The following is a 23,067-nucleotide window of genomic DNA, read 5'->3' on the forward strand; positions in this document are numbered from 1 at the left end:
GTGTGTGTGTGTGAACAGCACCTATCCACATCAGCAGACGTTCAGACTGTGAAGAAGGACAGCAGTAATGAAGTGGAGAAAATCATCTGTGAGGAGAAAGACAACGACCACAAGGTGACTGCAGCTGTTACTATGGCAACAACCAGCGACCTGCTCACCTAAACTCAATTTAACCACAACACTCCTACGCAGAGAGTTGGACGACGTTCCACTGTCAAACATCTCTGCCCAAAGAGGAAGTAAACTAACGGTGCTACCTATATTATTTTCCCTTAACATATTGAATAGATACTATTTTATTATTGTTTCCTCGATATTTGTAAGTCTCTTTTATAAATAAGAACCTTGGGCACTTTTACACAATTCCTGTGAGTTTATGGAACACCTCTGTAATTATATATATTTTTTAATTCATTGTTTTGTATTTCTAATCAAGTCCTCAAAAACAGCATTTTTCTACCTCAAGATCTCGAGCCGTTTTGAGCCTGGGCACCTAAACCACTGCGCCGCGGCGCCGGCGCCTGAACATTAACATGCAGCGGTGTCTTTCTGACATCACAAATCATCACATTTTCAAATGACTCAGTTCAGTGAGGGTGAATATTGTGAGAGGAGAATTGGAAGAATGCGCCAATATGAGAATTAGAGACATAGATCATATTAATATAAGTCCACATAGCTAGGAAACAATGCTAAACACTGAAAAAGGCCATTTATAAGATAGTTCCCCTTTAACCAACTTCGAAAGAGTGCCTAAGCTTAACCGGCGAATGAACTTGCCGTCACACGATTGGTGCGACCAGAAACATCAGTGGCCAATCAGAGTGCAAAACGCGAACGCGGAAGCATAAATGCGTTAGGATTCGAATAGACGCGGCTGGGACCATGACATTTATAGATTGTTTCTGTGAAAGTGTGTTGCTAGGAGACAGTTTGGACTATACAGTTGATTTCCTGTTGCAGTGTTTGCTAATATGTTTTTGTCATTATGTTGAAACCACCTATAATAAGCAGATATAAATCTTCATGGATGAAATTCCTACTATACATTATAGTGAGTGGCATCAGTGTGATGAAATTTACATGAAATATGGGTATTTTTGAGGAAACTGTACTAAAAGAAAAATTATTAGAAGGATCACTTTTTTATAGTATATTGACAGTTGTTGACATTACTGTGATAAGTGACATAAGTGAGTTCATAGTTTACTGGATGAGTGACAACAACTTCCACAGAGATCTACTGTACTGTACTATCAGTGTACTAGCTGCTATTTCACCTACAGGTTCTCCTCCATATTGAAACCAAGCTCTTCACCTACCTGCATCAGGCAATCTTCAGGGAGGACAACGGCAAAGCAGTAAGGGCATGAACTCTTACCTACATTGATTAGATCAGCTCCACCAGTCCCTTTGCTCTGATTCTCAGCTACAACACAAGTTGCCTGGAATCAACCTGTGATATCTTCGTCCTGGATGTTGCAGGTGGAATACCTTTAGAAGACATATTGTCTGATTAGTGACAACAGAGGTGACACATTATGTAACAAACAAATCCCCATCCCATGGATATGCAAATGTGGATAACACTTTACCTGAGGCACGCATTCATGCCACATTGTAAGTTATATAATAAACTATAAACATAATTATTTATAATGGGTTATGACAATAATTATAATATGTGATTTGTAAGTGGTTAACCCCATTTATAATGTTTTATAAGTAATTATAAATCATGTATGGACTTTAATGGTTTATTTGGCTTATATCAGTTGTTTAAATATGGAGAAAATCTTTTTTCAACCCAAAACTGATTTGGCAGATTGTGTAGGTTAATATGACATTATTCATGTTTTATTCAACATGTCTATTTTTCAATGGACTTAAGAGGGCTTTTGCTTCAAGTCCTACTTCCAGAGAATTAGTTTGGAACCTATTTTTGGAACCTATTTGAATGTTTCCAATACCCCAGTCTGCAGTTGTTTTTAATTGCTTTATTGATTGGTTTTCTTGGTTTTATTTTTATATTTTAAAAATATATAATATATATATTTATTGTGTGCTGTGTTTACTCTCAATGATCTTTTCGAGACTAAATAAACATTGAATGAACATGAGCGTCTCAACCCACACTTTGAAGATAGACATGTCCTTGACATATGAATGGGGAAAAATCGAATACTTAATTTTTTTTAAATAAAAATAAATAACAGACTTATAAATCACTATAGGTACTTATAATTTGTGTCGTAAAACATGCATATGTTATGAATATGTTTATTGTTTATTATTACTACATGTATAATGCTGATTAACTTGTACTTTATAGGAAGTGTTACCCAGCGAAATCATTATCACATATTTGCCAATGCTTATGTGTGTTTGGACATCTCCAGTACCTCTAACCAGTAATGTCTTTTATCCTCCAGCTTTTGAAATATGACAAGGAAGTCGCAACCTTTCATGATGTCGTAACAGAAGAGGAAATCCTTTTTCCACCCAGGTAAGCATTGCATCCCAATTAATGACCTCTTCCATTAAGCAGTCAAGGCTCAAACATGCTTCACGTGTGTGTGTGTGTGTGTGTGTGTGTGTGTGTGTGTGTGTGTGTGTGTGTGTGTGTGTGTGTGTGTGTGTGTGTGTGTGTGTGTGTGTGTGTGTGTGTGTGTGTGTGTGTGTGTGTGTGTGTGTGTGTGTGTGTGTGTGTGTGTGTGTGTGTGTGTGTGTGTGTGTGTGTGTGTGTGTGTCTCTCTCTCTCTCTCTCCCCCCCCAGTTACCCCTACAGTGAAGAGTACACTAAACCCACCCAGTACATGAACACTCGCTGCCCTTCCTGGTGTGACCGCATCCTCATGTCACACTCTGCCCGAGAGTTCATCCACAGAGTGAGTCAATGACCACAACCAATCATTTGTATGGAGTGTTGTATTATTTTATTTATTTAAAATAGGGACAGTACATATAGACCACTGCAACACTTCCGGTTTTCTGAAATCATGGGAGAGAGAGCGGGGGGAGAAAATGAATGAATGTGGATGAGAGCCTTGACATTAAGTGGTTGTAGCTACGGCTGTGGGGGTGCTGGAGACATGATCCAATATACTTGTATACGCCTGAGTCTCCTGAACACGGAGAGACCAATCCCAAATCGATTGGCACTTTCTCGGCCGAGCTATAGTCACTTTCCCACACCTACTCCCAAACTCTGCATGCGCAGATTGCCCACGGAGTCTCTCTGGATTGTTGGAGATCTAGGTTTATCAATCTGCGCATGCATAGTTTGGGAGTAGGTGCGGGAAAGTGACTATAGATCGGCCGAGAAAGTGCAGATCGACTTGGGATTGGTCTCTCCCTATTCAGGAGACTCAGGCGTATAAAAGTTTATTGGATCATGTCTCCAGCACCCCCACAGCCGTACCTACAACCACTTAATGTCAAGGCTCTCATCCACATTCATTAATTTTCTCCCTCCGCTCTCTCCTCCATGAGCTCAATGTAACGCGGAAATGCAGTGGTCTATTGATGAACATTTTCATGTAAATATGCCAGATTATAGACAGATGCTAATTTCCATCTGTAGTCCCTTGCAGGTTGATGTTAACAATAACAACACAATATGTGCGATAAAGTGCTTTAGGTACCAAGTGTGCATTATTAGAGCTAATTGCTTTGCATGGGGCTCAAAATATAGTAGTCAATGCTCACCAGCAAGTTTGTCTATGTGGCGCACAGTCCCACTTCTCTGTCATGATTCACCAAAAAGCGATTCTGTTTGGTTTTCAACCGCCATGAGATTGAAATGGCTCCCTCCACCACACTGACGTTAATTGAAGAGATGAGACTAGCTGTGTCCTTGAAAGTAAAATTAAACATTTGTTTTTCAGAGGGATGATCATGAAAGAAGTGTGGTTTACAACACCCTGGGTCCTAATGTCTGTATGGGAGACCACAAGGTAACATTAAATAACATTGATGTGATATGGCCCTAACAAACAACCCACAGTAAATTATTCTGACTCATGTGTTCTCCTTGTTCTTCCCCTAGCCCGTTTTCTTGTTCTTCGCTCTGAAGACAAATGAACATTGACTCGGATCCCTCTCAATGGTAAGAGTATGTGCCAGTGAGTGTGTAATGTATGTTGTGTAAAAGTGTGTGTGTGTGTTGGGGACTATTCCAGGGGGGGGCCAGTATGTGTAAGAGTGATCACAATAATCTTGTTTGGTTCCTGGGTCTTGTCCCCAGGGAGTCATAACCCAGGCGGCCCAGTGGACTGGAGCTATGAACTAAGATGAAGTGCCTCCGGGACACGGGCGTTCCTTTGTGCATAATGTAGCTGGGCCGTCGGTGATCAGCACTTTTCACTGATCTATGTCTATTGAATCCCCTCCACTGTCACTATGGTTACACCAAGTGCAATGTTGGCCCACTCTTCATTACCGGACGGACAGTTGGCCAGAGAGACATACGTTGTGCCGGCCGGGGGGTATTGGCATTTTTTACGGCTGGGATTTTGTTTTGCTGCCATTTAAATGGCTTTTCCAGAGGATGTACCACTTTTTCATGAGGATTCCTCTCTGGACGGATGTGGAGCGATGAGAGCAGTGCGTTGGAGGGACTTTAGAGTTTGTCAAAGGAGTTCTTTTTCCAATTGCATAGCAGAAGTGATTCTCAGCTCTCGGCTGCCTTTTGTGTTCGGCTCTTTGAGAAACTCCAGCAATTGAATTTCACCGGGGATATTGCGGATCATTATCATTCGCCCAGAAGTCCCAGATGCAGTCAATGCAGCCCTATCAACTTGAGCCCTATTAATAGAATCAGGGGAGGGGTGTCAAAATGCGCTTTCTTTTTAGAAATGTCTCGCTTAGCGTCTCCACTTACATTCAACCTAAATGTACTATGGTCAAATAAGTATTTGGTAGTTGGTTTTGTCTAATGGCCTCGACAGACCGTACTGTAGATAACATCGCAAGTGTGCCATTCCTTTTCAATGAAAAGAGGACGACAAGCGAGAAGTTGTGAGTTTGATGCCTGCTAAACGACAAGCGATGCTTGATTTCATGGAATTTAGCGCTGGTACAAGTTTACATGCTTGCAGAGTAGAAAATATTTAAACTTTTGGAGCGATTGTCGTTTTGAAGCTGCGATTCCTGTGAAGTTGTTATTTCCCTGGCATACTGGGGCGAGATATTTCGCAAATGTTTGTCGTTCATCACCTATTGTACCTAAAAATACACTTCAATGAATATTTGAAATTTATAAAAAAAGATATACTGTATAAAAAAAATAAACACTAACTTTCTTATTGTCTTATACTATTATGCACTCTTCCTACTATACTAATATGTCTTTACTACTATGCACTCAACACTGCAGCACCCAAGTTCCAGCACTGTTTGATGAACATTGGACCTCATTCACCAACATTGTCTTAAGTTTTCTCTTACGACAATCTCCTTGGAAGGTCGTAAGAGAAAGCCGACGACAATTACCCCCGGATTCACCAATGCGTGGAGAGGTTGTCTTAACTTGCCAAATGATCACAGCTGCGAACCCCCGGGAGCGCGTTCTCGTATACTTCATTTGCATACAGACATGCCCCTCCAGCTCATTATAATGCAAGGGCCGTGCGCAAAACAAGGGTCAGCATTGCAGTGCTGATCCCCGTATTCAACAGGTAGCGCGGAAGCGATTGATGCACTAGAACGCTGGTGTCAGGACAACAGCCTGCTCCTGAACATTGGTAAAACCAAGGAGCTGATCGTGGTTTTTAGGAGAACACAGCAGGGGACACACGCACCACTGAGGATAAACGGGGCTACCGTGGACAGGGTGAGCAGCTTCAAGTACCTGGGGGTCTACATCTCAGAAGACCTGACATGGACAACACACATAGACTCAGTCGTAAAGAAGGCGAAGCAGCGCCTCTACCACCTGAGACAGTTAAGGAAGTTCAGAGTATCGGGGAAGATACTCCAGTCCTTCTACTCCGGAGCTGTAGAGAGCATCTTGACTGGAAACATCACTGCCTGGTATGGAAACAGCAAGGCACAGGACAAGAAGGCCCTACAGAGAGTGGTGCGCTCAGCTGAGCGTACTACGGGTATTGCACTACCACCCCTGCAGGTCTTATATAACAAGAGGTGCAAATCCAGAGCCTGCAGAATAATGAAAGACCCTCACCACCCCAACAACAGCCTGTTCAAGCTGCTGTGGTCAGGCAAACGCCTGCGAACACCAGCAACTAGGACAGAGATACTCCGGCTCAGCTTCTTCCCCCAGGCCATCAGAGTCTTGAAGACTGAACTCTCTACACACAAGCACGCATGACCACACATATAACACACACACTGTATACGCTCACACACTAACAGTCACTTTAGCATGAACACACACACACATGCTGCACACGCTCACACTCAACGGTCACTTGGACACAATGAAAAGGTCACTTAAAAAAAAAAAAACTGGAGTGGTTCTTGTATAGTAAATAGATGGATATAGCAAGTTAGCATAAGGACACATAGTATAAATGTAGATTGTATAGTAGTGTACATAAGACCCAGTGCCTCATCTGTAGCTAACATTGTATTGCAATATTGCAGGACCTTAGCATGTCTTACCATCCTTTTTGTAAACTTTATGTACATTATACCTGTTATGTCTTATTCTTATTACTTGTATTATTGCACAAATGTCTTATTCTCATTCCTATTCTTATTACTTATTACTTATTATTGCACAATCGCTGCGGGCATGACCCCCCGCATTTCACTGTATGCTTGTATGCCGTGACAAATAAAACTCTTGACTTGACTTGACTTGATTTGCGATGGATAAAAATTTGATTAGATTCAAATGTATTGTCAGCATACAGCACACTATAGCTATAGTGGAATAGACTGTATTAATATTCCATATTTATACCGTCTTGTTGACCGCTCTTGGCCACCTCCCGCAGCGCGCACACACGCTCGTGCGTGTACACGTACTGTATAGTCTACGTGCGTAATGAATGAAACAGTAGACATATTATTCTAATGACTTGTTTTATTAGGAGATTGCAGATACTGTATGCGCTGCCCTATAGTATTCATACTGTAGAACTTACAGTACACATCTTAGCGTGACATATTTTTTTTAAAGATTTATTTTAGCATTTTTACAGCTTTATAGGCCATACAAGACCGACAGAGGAGAGGGAGAACGGGAGAAGATGTGGGGAAGACATGTGACAAATCATCGTCGGGAGCGGGAGACGAACCCGGGACGGCCGCGTGGGTGTGCGAGGCACTATGCGGTGCGCCACGAGGGTGCCCCTTAGCGTGACATCTTAAGGCCGCCACAGAGTCGGTCATGAGCACAAAAGGCTGCTCTCTGCATGTTGGTTGACATCGGCCTGCATTAAATGTCGTAAACTGGCATGAGAAATGTAGGAAATTGGTACGCTTGACTACGAAACCTCAAACGATTGGGACATGCCACACGGAGTCTGGTCTGCTCACAGTACGCCAGACTCTGGTGGCCTTAAGATGTCCTGCTAAGATGTGTACTGTACGTACTGTACTTACTACTATAGGGCAGCGCATACAGTATCTGCCATCTAATGAAACAAGTCATTAGAATAATATAAGCCTACTGTTCATTCATTACACACGTAGGCTATACAGTGTGTGTGTGTGTAACGTAATTATTTATCATATTTTACATACTGTACATTGTCATATTTATTATTATGATTATTTAATTCCAAGGATGTCTGTAGAGTTGACATGAACGCAATCACCATGATTCCTCCCAAATAAAGCCTTTAAGAACACAACGCACACCAGTCTGTCCAACTTACGACTGCTCTTTAGCGCTCCTAAATCCTGCTCTTAGTTAAGCGCGAATCCCCGAGAAGGGACCGTTCGTGAATCCCAAAATCGGCCCGAAAGTTTCTTAAGTGGAGCTAGGACACATTTTTGTCTGATATTTTGTCTTAAGTCTGTTGGTGAATGAGACCCATTGTTACTCAGTTGTAAGAGTTGTACCCTTCCTGCTGACTTGTCGTACAGAACTTGTAAGTCACTTTGGTTAAAAGCATCAGCTAAATGACAAAATGTAAATGTAAATTGTTCAGTGATTTGTTGTCTCTCTGCAATGAGCCCCTTGGGTTTAAGTGTGTCATCAATTGCTACAGTGCTGACGTGAATTTGTTTGCATAAAGCACCTCTGTCTTGTACCATTTAGGCACAGCATCCCGGAGGCCCTCTCTCCCTCTGCAGCATCACTAACAGAGGGACGCTATCCACCACTGACTGCCCTCATATCTGCCAGCCAATTCTCCCTGATGTCAGTGCCCCCCCCCCCCCAACACCCCCCGCCATCGTCCACACATCGCCTGTTCCTCACACACCCTTTTCTCACTGCAATGTATTGATTCCCACGGCTGGGGTGAGTGACATCAGCACAGATTTGGTCATCAGCAGCGATATGGATTTTTGTGTGACAGACCATTTGCTCCGATCCTCCGCCCGGCCATACATCTTCAATCCTTTCGACCTGAAAAACGGGTGACACTAATAAGGATATTCCTTGGGATTCCTCCTCCCCCACGGCCGCCAGCCTTTCCGTATGCGCGTGGGGCGAACGCGAAGATCGCTTCGTAAATGTGACCAAGTGATGTAGATAATTGAAATCGTGAGACTGTGTTGGACAGGTGTCTCTCCAATGAGAGAATGCACACATATAGACACACATGCACACACACATACTTAGGTATATTTAACTGAGGTAACCAAGTAGATACCCTTTGACTTCAGTGTGTTTTAACAGTCTTAAAGTTTAGTAGTATACGTCTTGACCCCTAATGACATGTGTGCATGTTATTATTTAGTGTTTTAGATCATTTTTAATGCACCTATTTATTTTGTTTAACATGTGTACCACTATTATAAGCAAGATTTCAACACAGCAGAGAAACACAGTACAGGAAAGCTGCTATGTCAGTATACGACTATACTACTCATTTGATTAGCTCTCTCACACAGACCTGTGGTGTCTTATGTAGTAACATTCCATCTTTTACACAATAAATGTAGCCACTTTCTCTTAGCAGCAGACGAATGTGGTTATGGTCTATATATCTTGATTAGATCAATTATAACAGTGATAGATTAGATTTCAGACATCAGAAGATGATTATGAACTATTTTTAGTGAAAATACTGGTGTAGGTATAGGTAGTTGTCGTATTGTCATCGAATAGTAGGACAGTTGACATTATTGCTAAAAGAACTACAAAGCAACTGGAGTACTTTGTAATCTCACACGAGGAGATTACAGCCCATGTACTTGCAGTTGTAATACTTGGAGTGTGAATAGATACATCACCTAAAAGGATCTTTACTGGGTTCAAAAGGGCACTTCACCAAAGGGATTATGCTGATTTATTTTTCACATAATCTCACACACAATTTTGCTCACATTCATTTAGTTTGACACTTATCGAGAGTAAATGAGTTTGAATATGGCCACCAGCGATGTTATCGGGGATGCCTTGTGTTGTGTTAATTACAGCTCAATGAAATGATGTAGATGAAAAAATAGCAATACTGTGTCTTATAGGGACTGCTACCTTATCATTTAATTGAGTTGTAATTGACACAACACAAGGATTCAATGTCCCCAATGACATCTCTGGTGAACATATTCAAACTAATTTACTCTCAATAACTGTTCAACTAAATTAATGTGTGCAAAACTGTTTTAAAGTTTTTGGATCTGTGTAAGATTATGTGCAAAATAAAATGTTTGTGAAGTGCCACTTTAATATGAAAGAAACACTCCAATTTACAAACTTAAGATAATGAGGTTGGAAAACATTGTTCATCTGAAAACTTGAAACCCACTCACATGGTTCTTTGCTGCAAGGGTTGATTTGAATGACTCTAAACGGAGCCATATAGAGTCTTACTCTGCTTGACTTAGTATACTGCAGTGTAGGAGATAGTCTTACTCTGCCTGACTTAGTATATGAGCTATAGAGTCTTACTCTGCCTGACTTAGTATACTGCAGTGTAGGAGATAGTCTTACTCTGCCTGACTTAGTATATGAGCTATAGAGTCGTACTCTGTCTTACTTAGTATATGAGCTATAGAGTCGTACTCTGTCTTACTTAGTATATGAGCTATAGAGTCGTACTCTGTCTTACTTAGTATAGGAGCCATATAGAGTCTTACTCTGCTTGACTTAGTATAGGAGCTATAGATTATTACTCCACCTGACGTACAGTAGTATACAGTAGGCTATAATATCACAACAGATATCATGGTATTTCCCCCCAAAAGTATCATGGTTCTTCCATACATTTTTGGTAACTATGATGACGGCAGTGAACATGAAATAATGGAAATACCATTATATTACCATTGTTATCATGGTTCAAACAGGATTATACTACAGTATTATTTAAGTACAAAAGTGGTACCATGGTAATACATAACTTGGCCAGTACTATAACACGGAAATTACCATCAAACTGCCATGCTACTTTTTGGTAAGGGTTGTGCTACTGTACCTATTGTATGTTGTTAATACCAAGTGCTTTATTCCTCACAATTGCATCCAGGCAGCTCTGTAGATTTCCACTTGCTGTCCTTAATTAAAAGGAAGTCAATGAATGTTTGTTCTGCATCGTACAGTATGTTCAGCCCTGCGCATTGCTTTTACATGCAGGAATCTACAGAACGTCATTGCCAAAAAAACGAGAACATGTTTACTATCTCACTTTATAAAACCAATGTGGGTGTGTCGCAATGACTTACTGTAAATTCACAGTTTACTCACACACACACACACAGTAGCAAAAAGGTAATTATTATTTTTATTACTCTGATTCTGTCTTTTTTTTCATTTCATATTGATTTATAGTTGTGTAACTTCAGATTTAAACATTTGAATCCATTTGCTTTAACAATGACTACTTCAAAGGCTTTGAAATGTACATGTGTTTTTATTAATTGTTATATTTTAATCTTTCAGAAGGCTTTGTGAATGTCTTCTTTCTTTTCATGTGCACTCCCATGATTAAACACTCAAAAAAAAACGAAAGATTTGATCAGCGTACATAATTACTCATGTGCATTGTACTGAGTTGGCCTGACATTTGTTCATCTGATTGCTAAAATGTGCCAACATAGTAATCAGGCTCCTCTCAGACTTCTTTCAAATGGTTAAGAATCAATCGTGCTTGTGTCTGAGTGGAGGGCGTAAGGACCACTTGTCAATAATAGACTTGTACCAGTTGATTCATGGTCTGGTCAGCTCTTTGTAGTAATAGTCCCCAGTCCAGGAGACGACTTCAAGTGGAGTTCAATATAAGGCCATTTCTTCCATTAGATCAAGTGGAGAAATGTGATTTTTCAGTTCTGACAAAACGCAAGCACACACTACAAGTGACACTTTTGTAAATAAAATATTACTCACAGGAATAGGGTGCAATGTTATTCTCACTAGCATGGTGTTTGCAGTCTACATTTGCGACAAATCCTATTGGGATTTTTCAGCCTTTTAGCATTTAAAATAACAATCCAACATTCTGGGAAATGCACTTACTGGATTCCACAGAGCACATCAGAAAAGGTATGTGTTGCTGTTTCCCTTTTGACAAGAATATACCAATTTTCTCTCTGTGTGTTCAGTAGAAAGCTAGCCTACTGTAGCTTAGCACAAATGAATGGAAAATGATTTGGATCACTGGCCTACAGTAGCTTAAAACTCAGGGACAGGTGTGTTTGGCCAACAGTCCATGAACCATATCCACTTGCACTTTGTGCTAAGCTAGGCCAGCTTGCAGCTGGATGGCTTTGTACTGCACGCACATGTTGGCATGTTCTTTTAATGATTGTGATGGCACTGCATCTATCAGCAACACTCAGTTCTCACAGCAGCAGTTGATATACATGAAAGGTTGCCGTAGGCTACTACTGGAAATCACCCTGCATTCTTGGCTTGTACAGTTTGACAAACTGGATTTCACAGAGCACTTACTGCCTGGAGAAGACGGTAAGTACATTTCCCATAATGTTGGTGTGTTCCGGACTGAACAGGTTCAAGATATAAGATATAATAATTGAAATCTAATTTCCTGTCAGCCTCTCTCTAGTCACTTGGCCTGTGCAAACCTACTGTGAGGTTGAGATCTTTTAGATGGCTTAGGATTTCATTTGACTAATGCAAAATGGACATTTAGCATCTCGCCCCATAGTTATAGAATTCTGCCATGGGTCAGACATACTTATTTGGTAGCAGAAAGAAAAATGACAACCGATATAGATGAGATATTAAGCCTGTCCTCTCAAGGTGGAATGGGCTGGCTATTTAGTACAGTCAGAACTGGGCATGTAGATGTTTTTTAAGGGTCAAGAAAGAAGATGTCAGTTGAAATGGTGACATATTTGGATCTGAACCTCACATATATTTCAATCTTGATCCAGTGCTTTGCCTCAGATCTGCCAGAGCTTCAACAAATAATGTTGTAATTTTGCTGATTGTTTCAGAAAACGTATTCATTCTTTGTCTCAGTAAGCAAACAGCGTGGAATTGTGTGACACTCCTTCAGCTCCAAACAGTACCATCTGCCCTAATCTAGGTTCACTGAGCCATACCAGAGGGACTCATTTAAGCCTAAATGGTGAATGAGTTGGTCCACTGGCATTGATTTTATGTCAGAGTGCACTGCTTAAGATCTTTGTCTTTAATTCAGCTACACCAAGCTGGTAAACTAAATCACACTGGACTTCTCAGTGATGATGCCTTTCTCTTGCAGTTGTGTATTAACTGTCACTTGATCTGATAGTGTGCTTTGAAAGTTGAGGAAACATAAATAAATTATGTGTTTTGAGTTTTGTTTCTTCATGGAAAAGTGTAAGAAAAAAAACACAATTACCATAAATTTCAATAAATAATTCGCCATAATTTATTGTACAATATCAATTTCAGAAGTTTTTCTTTACACTGTCCACTTAAATCGAATGCTCCAAGGTTATCATACAGTACATTTTAAAGCTTGCCGGTCTGCGTTTCACAAGTACATCTGCCTACATTTTACAGACTCTGCGTATCTTCAGCTCCTGCAACAGCAACGACACTCTGTGACTTTTCTGAATGAATCAGAGCAAACAGCCAAACCCTGTGCTCATAATCCTGTAACAGCCCAGTCTGACTGAGATCAAATAGACAAGAAACAGAACAGAAAGGAAATTCTGGATTTATGACAGGGTTGGCCATAGCACTTTATGTAAAAAAGAAAAAAAAGTACAAATAATTTACTGACCTGAAATTTCTTTGTCTTTATCAAGAATTTTTAAAGCATCGTGCAGGTTTATTGTTTTTTTTTTGTTTTTTTCATATAGCCAAATGTTCTCAAGATGATATATTTCATTTTCTTTTCATCTTTTTACAAATGTTTTAATTATTATTACAAAATGTTGTATGATACTGAATAATTCCCTCATATTCCAGAATCACAATACAACCAACTTAAAAACTGAAGTAATGAATGTAATTTTCCTCCTCACTTCATGGGCTATACCGCTGATACTTTTTTTGTCTGTTTGTGGGTTAAACAGGAATGGCTCCTTTTTGAACATGCTTAAAATGTCCATTGATAAAAGTTTGAATTGAAAAGAAAGAGAAAAAAAATCAAGTATTCATTTTAATTCCTTGTGTTACAACATGCATGTCTGCTAACAGATTTGAGTGTCTCTGTGTGTGTGTGTGTGTGTGTGTGTGTGTGTGTGTGTGTGTGTGTGTGTGTGTGTGTGTGTGTGTGTGTGTGTGTGTGTGTGCACGCTTTCTGTGATGCGTCAGACGTGGTGTGGTCCGAGGCGCAGAACAGAGAAAGCCCGGCGGTGTTTACGCAGCAACAGTCGTATCTTCTCGTCATCTGAGTCGGGGTCCAGGGGTTTGTTGTACTCCTCGTCCTCCACCTCGTTCTCCGAGGTCTCTCCGCCCTGTCCCCCATGGCCTGTCTGGGTGGAGCTGGGCTCCGAGGCGCTCTTCTTCCTCCACTTGGTGCGGCGGTTCTGGAACCACACCTACAGCAGTCAAAGAAGGGTTTCTGTAGTCAAGGCAGCGGGTCAACTTATTATCTGCGCATCACAACTTGTACAGCGTACCACTTGTCACTGTTGTCAGATCAAAACTGTGGGACAAAAATGTTAGTGTTTCCTAATTTCTTGCTTTCTTTTATTCAAAGTATTCATGGTCCTATGAAAATTGTTAAAGGTATTTTTCTTAATTCCTGAAAAACTGACATATGGATATTATGAGGTTTTGATCTAACAGCAACGTTATACAAGCGCCATGATCAATAGAATGCCATTTGTGGGATTCTACTTGTAATCCATCAAGTGCCTCATTCATGCATGAATAGATATTTGTAATTGTTGACTTTTGATGAATGAATGAATGAATGAAAACTTTATTTAACAGATTACAGAATGGGTACAATACAGTACGGCTGAATACACACAATTGTTAAGGGGATGCAGACCAGAGAAAGACGTTTGTCTTGTTTACATCAGGGTCCCCCATTTTCAATTCATAGTGACATTTATGACATACACAACATACATGACATCATGACATTTATGGCATAGGGACATACATGACATACAGGTATATAGTACTGTTACATTTGTGACATATACGATATGCAAATATACAGTACTGTTACCCATAGATCCTAACAGAGAATATATACATATGATGGGGAGGAGACTGTACTGTGATCTACCTTGACTTGTGATTCACTCATGCCCAGGGAATAAGCAAGTCTCGCTCTTTCAGGCCCTGCCAAGTACTTGGTCTGCTCAAAGGTTTTCTCCAGGGCAAATATCTGATGTCCACTGAATGTTGGTCTGGTGTGCTTCTTCCTCCCAGTCATCTCCCCCAGATGACCACTGTCTAAAAATGTAATAAAAAACATATCAAATCATACCTATTCGTGTTTGATAATATATCAATTGTAGATAATTACATAGATATATGGAGAGAGAAGATATCGACACAGATATCGATAGTTTTCATAGAAATTAATCATCAGAAAAGTACACATTTTGTACAAAAATGGAATATAATGAATGGGAAAGTATGTGAACATTTTGTGATTTGTTAGAACGATCAGACATTATTATACGGCACCATTTGGTCTTGTAACATTACTGTGGCCTAATGTCTTATTAAGTGAAAACTGATCCTAAAAATCTCTTCTGTGTGATTCTTCTTGATAAAGTATTATCCATGTATTAATGTAGGCTACATAATATATAGTTATATATTCAGTATATTTGACTGCATCTCTGAACTATCACATGCTTTCATCATCCACTTTAAATTTTGTAGTAATTAAAAAAAAAATCATTTGAGGTAATGTTGGTAATTATTCATATCGAATGATCACTATAAATAAAACCGTTAGATATAGATAATTACAATACTAATCATACAATTCAGAATACAATACACTGCACCTTAGAAATAAAGGCCTTTTTTTTTTATCACATACGAAACTACATCCACTTGCTTGATGTTTCTCAATTTTAGAAGAAGAATATTAGATTGCTTCCTGACAGATTTACTTGACTAAAATTAATTAAAAAAAATCTCTGTTTTGTTTTTTTAAACAGACCACAAGCTGAATAAGGTGATTCCTAGATCACTGATACAGCAGGTAACAGCAGGACCCAGCGGAGCGGTTTAGCTCAGGGAGTTAAAGTGAGTGAGTTAGAGAAGTGCTGGATGCTGAATTCAAGCTACAGCAATGCACAGGTCCACTCACTGTTGGAGCACTGCTGCCTTCCTCCTCTCCAGTCATAGCCGCTCTCTGCCCAGCAGCTGACGGTGCGACCCTTCATGGGGCACTCGGAGCCCGGCTTGTTGAAGCCTCCCAGGGAAGGGTTGTAGTCTCGGTTATAGTACATCCCTGCGCCCGTGACGGACGGGCCGAAGCCCCCCACGGTCGAGTATCCGGACAGCAGGGTGGTGGTGCCCGTGGAGTGCATGCCGCCCACCATAGAGCGGCTGAGGATGTCGCTGATGCCGTGAGGGGTGCCTGCTGCCAGTTGACTGTTCAGGCCCGGGTTGAGCTTGTAGAAGGAGTTGTGGACGGAGTACTGGCACACGGGAGCCTTGAGGTCCGAGGGGAACTGGTTCAGGCCGTTGTTGAACAGGAAAGACCCCTGGATGTTTGGATCCATGGGAAGTGGCTCTTACCCCCAGGTTTCACCCACATATATAGGTCCAGTCAGGAAAAAAACCAGACGGGCCCACGGGAGTTCACCTCAGATCTCTCACTGACACTGGATAGATCTATCTTGATCTACCTGGATAGGTCTCTGATCGCAACCAGAAGTTTCTCCACATTCAAACGCTTGAGACAATGGACGCCGATGCTAATGTCTCCTACCTTTTCACCAGATGTCCTCTCCCAAGTCCCTGGTGTCTGCAAAAAGTTCCTAACTTAGAAGAGAGGATGTGCCAGTAGAAGGTTCTCTTCACTCTCTCCCTTCACCTTTGCCCAGCCATAGCTTTGAGTGTGATAATCCCATAATCAACCCCAGGTGAACTTCCAATAAGATATTCTACAGTTGCTCCTGGAGGCAGTCACTTCCTGCCTGCTCTCTCCTCTGGGGTCATAAATAAGCACTATCTTGAAATGGAGTGGCACCTTGATAAAGATAGGCCACATTAGAATGCTGCCCTGGATTGGCCAGGGTCTTGCAGCGCTAATGCATTTCTATTGGCTCCCTGGTGAAAGCCAAGCCTTTTATTGGACAGCTGTAGATTAATTGCGTTTTGAACAGGTGGAGTGGGAACAAGTTGATTTTTGATGGCCTGTCATGGCTAGCCAAGTGTGGCGGAGCAGAGGCGGCTTTGTGGGGAGGGAAACACACAGAATAACATAGTTTCTCTAGCCACAAAAACAGAGACATGTATGGAAATGATGCAGATGTTGTTTGCACCATATTGCTGATGTTAATTTGGGAAATGCAGCTTCTGTCTTTGATATACAGTTGAATTACTTTGCATTATAACCACCTATGTGAAAATGACATAGTAGGCTACATTATAATGCGTCATGATTATGGTATTATTGTATTATGAAACTGAGCTACTGTATACTCCTTATCCTCCAATTAATTCTATTTTGCCTTGGAAAGTATTCAACTCCACTTGACTTAATGCAAAGCTTTGCTGTGCAGCAGTGATTATTTAAAAGAAAAATGCTTCATGTGGATTTATTTGGTTGAAGAACCCCTCCAGCCATATTTTAAACCCTTAAAATGTTCTATATTGAATATCAATAAATGTTCTATATTGAATAGCAATTTGTAAAGATTTAGTTTTTTCCATGCCAGCCTCGTTTGTGCATAAATACAAATAATAAAATAGAATACATAATAAAATAGAGTAGACATGATAAAAAAAAGTAATATGAATAAAATACAATGCTAAGCTTAAGAATAAAGGCAATGGGTAATATATACAAGTAATATAAACAATAATATACAACGTCATATTATCAATATATTGTCAATAAACATGTCAATGCCAACTCAGTATGTTTCGGAGTATGCTGAAGCCAAACGTTACCACATACTGGACCAGGAGAGGTTCAACCTATTAGTGATATCACACATGCAACTCAGATTTCAGGGAGGTACAAAGAAGCTCTCTCCAGTGGAAGAATGTGAAAAGGTGCTCTGGTGACAAGTTCTGGATAAATAACAATCTGTATAATCAAAGTTGGAGTTAACCATTAAAGAGAAAACATGTTTTGAGTGGAGGGGATCTTTAAAAGTGTGATTATAGGAGGTCAGTTACCCTCCGAGGTCTACTCTAAGACTTTCCCATTTTTGGTTTGCCTGGTCTCCTTGTGTAATAATGCATGTATAACCTCAACACTGTAATGCACAATCATGTTTTATACATCTTTTCTTTTTGCAGGACAAACTGGGCTATCAGAATAAATATGCTGCAGTGATGACACATGAATGTATAAATAGTTATATACATATATAAACATATATACATATATGAAGACAAAAAAAATGAAACTGAAATTTAATCTCTCAGTTATATCGTATAGCTTACGCTCTGCACTCTAGTGGAACCACATCCCTTATCAATCTAATACTGAATAATTTTCTTCACATGTACACACCCATCCGCCTGGCCACACCCACATCCGCTCCTCTACATAAGCGGGGTCGTGGCCATACTAACAGCTCCTTCCCTATTTTCACCACCATAGAAGTGACTGTATACACCACTTTGAGTTTAGTGCCGAAATAGTTGTTGGAAAGGAGCTACGTGGACATTGTATCTTATTTTTCTCTCTCTCGCAATTTTACGAGAAAAGCTAAGAAATAATGTTTGCACCTTCGGAGGGTTTGGACGCTCGCAACGTCACCCTTCACCAGCGCTTCACCATCGGCGCGTCCTCCGTGCGTTGTGGGGCGTCTCTGGCTCCGTGGTCGTGGCAGCCAGATATGCCTGGGCGGCGCCCGGTGGTGAGTTTGCCTCGCCGAGGGGCCGTTGAGCCTCCATCTCCCGTGAGATGGCCTGGTTCCGGCCCTTGTTCCCCCGCCAGTGGACAGTCGGCCGATAGGCCGACAGCTCCTCTGGTGGCAGGGGATTTGCGACGCAGACTCTTCGCCTCAGCTCGCTCTCGTCGTAAGGCGGCGAGCAGTAGGGGCAAACGGCCTGGCTTTGATGTTGTGCTGGAGCCGGACGAGAGTTCTCTTGCCTCGTCTCCATTTCCGATGGAGACTGAGGAGTATATGGAGGGGGCGAGAGCTCTCTTGTTTGAAGCCCCAGTAGAGACGTATCACTCTCCCCCTCGGGGAGTGGCAGGGAGTGTTGCGTCTCCTTGGGGTCCCTTGTACTCCAGGGTTGGGTTAGAACCTCTGACCCCGAGACAAGATGCCCAGCTATCTGCCGCGTCGGATGGTGGCGCCCGTGGCAGCCTCCCGTATGTGAGGGACGCGAGTGACGTGGAGGGAGGTACGCAAGGGGAGTTGCTTGCCTTGTTCCTCGAGCTCATGGTGGCCGCCGTAGCCGCTAATGGCGTGGCATTGCCACAGCCACTGCCAGCACCTGTTCCTGATGACATGATAGGTCATCTCTGGCAACGTCGTCCTGTGAGAGAGACGGGCGTTGTCTGCCCATTCTTCCCAACAATGGAGGCCTACGTGATACAGGGACAGGTAATCTCCCACATTGTTGGCCTTACCCCCGCCTACGTGCCAGTCACGCGGGTGGTGGGTTTGGTCCAGGGGCTAAAGGACGGGGTGCCTCGGCTTGATAGCCCGATGGCATCCATACTTTGTCCCGAAATGGTGTGGGAGCCGTTGCGAAAAGCCGGTTCCCCAAGGGAAATCGGCTAGGCAGTTGGCTAATTGGAGTGACCAGGTGTACATCGCCGTGACTCAGAGCCTAGCTGCGACCTCCAACATCGCGCAGCTAGCGTGCTACATGTCGGGGCTGATGGCGGGTGGGTCGGTATTGGATGACCATCAACGATACCTTCACGCCCAGGCGGCTGGAGCCATCCTGCACCTAACCCAGCTGCAGGCGATAGCCGCCAGGAAGGAGCGCACCCTGGCCACTCTCTCCCAGCGCCACCTTTGGCTGGAGAAGGCGCGTGTGCCGGAACAGAGGAGGATTCCGCTGCTCACAACCCCCCTCTCCGATGCTGGGCTATTCGGGTCGGCCATGCAACAGATGACGGCTGCCTGTGCAAGGAGATGGAGGAGGAGCGCTCCGTGCTCCAGCCCCATTTCCCCCGACCTGATGCCACCAGTGATGTCCGGAAGAAGCAACGGCGTCAGAGGACCGCAACCATTGCCTCCGCCACCACCGCCGCCGCTGCTGGACCTTCGGCGAAGAAGGCCAGGAGTGGAGGGAGTGCCTCGTCCGCTGCAGCCAGCCGCCCCACGCCCGGAGGTAACGGTAGGGATCGTCGTGACCAGGCTCCCCAGAACCGTTCCTCCGGGCCAGCTCCCCGTGGAGGCAAACAGCGCTCTGCACGCGGCAGGTGCCGCTAGTGACTCCCCTGTTTACCCCTGTCCCCCCCCCAACATATGATTTTGTTATTAAATAAAAAAGGCCCTCCTGGTGAGGGACTAGTTTTTGTTACAAAATGTGTGTTTATTCACTATATATTGGGGATACGATGTATAACTCTCACCTAGCTGTGGGGTTGTGTGTTTGCTTAGGGAGTAGGACAGTTTTCTTTAAAATTTTGTTCTGGTCGCTATACATGTGTGCTTAGCAAGGCCTGTGGCTAGCACTCGGTCGAAAGACTTGTCTTCCCTCATCATGAAGAAGACGGTGTTAAGTAGTAAGAGTGAACTTTACCTTTTTTATCTGAGGGGGTTGTGTGTATTCTGTTACATTTGGGAAACATGACATCGAGTCCACAACCAGGTTAGAGTGTTAGCCTACAGAAGTAATCACATATGTAGCTTGTACCGAGGTCTTTGACCCTCTCTTTAAACGTCTGTTGTTTTCTCTTTACTTGGTGAAGTATGAAAACACGGGTGACGTGTTCGCACATGAGCCTAAAGCCTTGTATAAAGACCAGTTTTTTCACAAACGAGTTTATCGTCTGTGGCTGACGTGCAATGGTTGAGCTTATCCTAGTGGATATACGCTTTTTCATGTAGCATGCTAGATAACTGGTATCATGCGCTGCTTGTTTGTTTTCATCGTATCCGGGGTATGGAGTCATAAGGGGTGAACTGATAAACCCCTCCCCCCTTTTTACTGATTGGCCAGGGGGTTGGACCTCCTGTTCTTCGGTCTTCCTGTCACGCTGTCGGGTCAGCGCGTCATAGGGTGGGGAGAGGGGGGGTAGGGAGTTCCCTGGTCCCACGCCATATTTGGGCAGGTGGGTCACGGAATTTCCCCAGCCATAGAATACGTCACTGGGCGCGTTTCTATTGGTCGTGAGTAGGGATGTCCGATATTATCGGCCGACCGATATTATCGGCCTATATCGGCAGTAAAATGTGATATCGGAAAATATCGGTATCGGTTTAAAAAAAGAAAAAAACAATAACAATATTTGTTATATATATATCCAGTGAAATTATTAGTTACCTGAAATTATTCAGTTTTTTGGGGGGGGGGAAACCCTGCATATATCGGTATCGGTTGATATCGGTTGATATCGGTATCGGAAATTAAGAGTTGGACAATATCGGAATATCGGTATCGGTAAAAAAGCCAATATCGAGCATCCCTAGTCGTGAGACTTCCGTGAGTTTTTTTCAGGCTCCATGTTGTGGAACGCTGTCATTGTCAAGATTGAGTTATGCAGTGCGTTGGAAACTGTTGTTTTCTGCTCTGCTCTCTATTGCATGTGTTGAGCTTTTGGTCACATGGCTCAATGTTTACATATATCTTTTAAGGTTTCTTTTCCCTCAGACGCGTCATATGGGGCCCATATCTGTGTCTTTTGGCCAGCTTCCTGCCGCTCGTCCCAGGCGGCGTGGAGGGAACGTTATCTGGTTTCTTGTTGGAATTACCATTGATGTGTTTTGGGTCTCGACGTGTACATGGCGCTAGCCCTGGGTGCTTTCAGTGTGGAACCACGCATGGGCTGGCGCGCCTTGGTTGCTCATTATAAAAACAGCATTTTTTGTAGAGCGACTGGGATGGAGATTTTATCTCTTCCGAGCGCCAGTGTACTAGGTTAGTCTCGACGAACTCTCGCTCATCTCTGGGGGGAGATGACGGAGTAGATCAAAGCATTGGCGGAGGGGTCTCACGCCCATGGGGTGGGCCACCGGGCACGGTGCGTTCATGTTCTGACCGTCTTGGTGGCGCCCTCTGTGATGTTTTAGATCGACGCGCGTACCTACCCCCCTCTTAGGACTGGGGATGGCGGCGTGACTAGGACACGGGACTGGTTCTGGTCGTGCTGGACCAGGTCAGTTAAAACGTTGTCCGCCGGGGTGCGGATCTGTTGTTCTGGTGCCCTGAAGGACTTTGTGCTTTTTCGGGGGGAAAATGCCGGGTTGGCCCGGGCGTCGCTGGGATTGATGTTATGGAGGTGTGTGTTGTGGGTACGTCACTACGAGTTATCCTTCGCAGTTGCTTGGTCCATATTGTGTTGTACCTTGCGCTGTGCTAAGGGGCCTTCGCCCCTCCCTTCCCCTGCTCAGCGGGGCTGTCGAGGTGGTTCTATTGTACCCCTCTGGCATCCCTGTGTACGTCCCGGTCTGCCGGGCCCAGGTCCGGACTCGTTCTCGTCAACCTGTTGGCCTGGGTTAACCCCTTCTTGAAAACTGGAACACTTGTACTGCCTGTATAGCTGGTGTATACGCGCAGTTGTGTTTAGGAGTTTTTTTCTTGGGAACAACGCCTCCTGTTAAACTAAACATAGGGTGGTGGTTGATTCCCCGGTGTGTTGATATCAGAGTCGACTCTCGGGTTTAGGCCGGGCTTGACCCTGTCTGCCTGCGAGTGTGCCCCCGCACTTTTCATGACGTCTGTCAATCGTGTCAGCCTTCTCTACCTCGACCTCTCTAGGGGGTCGGGTTTTGTGGAGGCTGCGACATGGTGCACAGCATACCGAACGGCCCTTCCGCCGGGGTGCTGTTCACAGTAGACCCCTTAGGCGCCTGTCTAGTCCGCAGTGCTCCGGGCACAGGTCAAGTTATGCTCTTGGCCTGTTGCCAGGATTGAGGGATCAACCTCTTGGGGTTGTCTCCCCAGTGCGCCGACTGGCCCCACAGTGTTGTGGGGGTGTAGCCTCTGTAGAGTGCTTCAGGGCGGCGTGCTGTAGGGGGGAAGAGCCTGCTCTTGGATTGGGCCCTGTCCGATACGCTGGCGATGTGGGGGGTAGTGTCACTAGTGACCGTCTGGTGGAGTCTCGATGCTACGGCATCGTTGGCCTCACCAGGCCCCCTTTCCGGGGGGTCCTGGCCGTCAGGCTGTTCCTGGGGCTGGGTCCTCCTCCGCGCTCTGCTGCTATGGCCTTGCCACAGGGTTGGGTTCTTGACCTTTGA

General features: G+C 43.4%; 2 protein-coding genes across 2 annotated transcripts in view; one reads left to right on the plus strand and one right to left on the minus strand.

Moving 5' to 3' along the window:
* Positions 1 to 11,086, plus strand: part of inpp5l (inositol polyphosphate-5-phosphatase L) — a 45,367-nt gene extending 34,281 nt beyond the window's left edge. Inside the window, exons 10-16 of the mRNA XM_084326665.1 lie at positions 19 to 114; positions 1,287 to 1,361; positions 2,433 to 2,506; positions 2,777 to 2,888; positions 3,888 to 3,956; positions 4,049 to 4,108; positions 8,234 to 11,086. Coding sequence (XP_084182791.1) covers positions 19 to 114; positions 1,287 to 1,361; positions 2,433 to 2,506; positions 2,777 to 2,888; positions 3,888 to 3,956; positions 4,049 to 4,090 — 468 coding nt within the window. The 3' untranslated portion in view covers positions 4,091 to 4,108; positions 8,234 to 11,086. The remainder of the gene's footprint in view (positions 1 to 18; positions 115 to 1,286; positions 1,362 to 2,432; positions 2,507 to 2,776; positions 2,889 to 3,887; positions 3,957 to 4,048; positions 4,109 to 8,233) is intronic.
* Positions 11,087 to 13,851: 2,765 nt separating this feature from the next.
* On the minus strand, positions 13,852 to 16,245 carry nkx6.3 (NK6 homeobox 3; the record flags this gene model as incomplete). The annotated part of the gene is made up of 3 exons (XM_084314500.1): positions 13,852 to 14,082; positions 14,784 to 14,953; positions 15,828 to 16,245. 3 exons carry the CDS (start codon positions 16,243 to 16,245, stop codon positions 13,852 to 13,854), a joined length of 819 nt encoding a protein of 272 aa, XP_084170626.1.
* Positions 16,246 to 23,067: the final 6,822 nt, after the last annotated feature.

The sequence above is a fragment of the Notolepis coatsorum genome (genome assembly GCF_963971535.1).
Source record: "Notolepis coatsorum genome assembly, chromosome: 1".
In the NCBI taxonomy this organism is placed as follows: Eukaryota; Metazoa; Chordata; class Actinopteri; order Aulopiformes; family Paralepididae; genus Notolepis; species Notolepis coatsorum.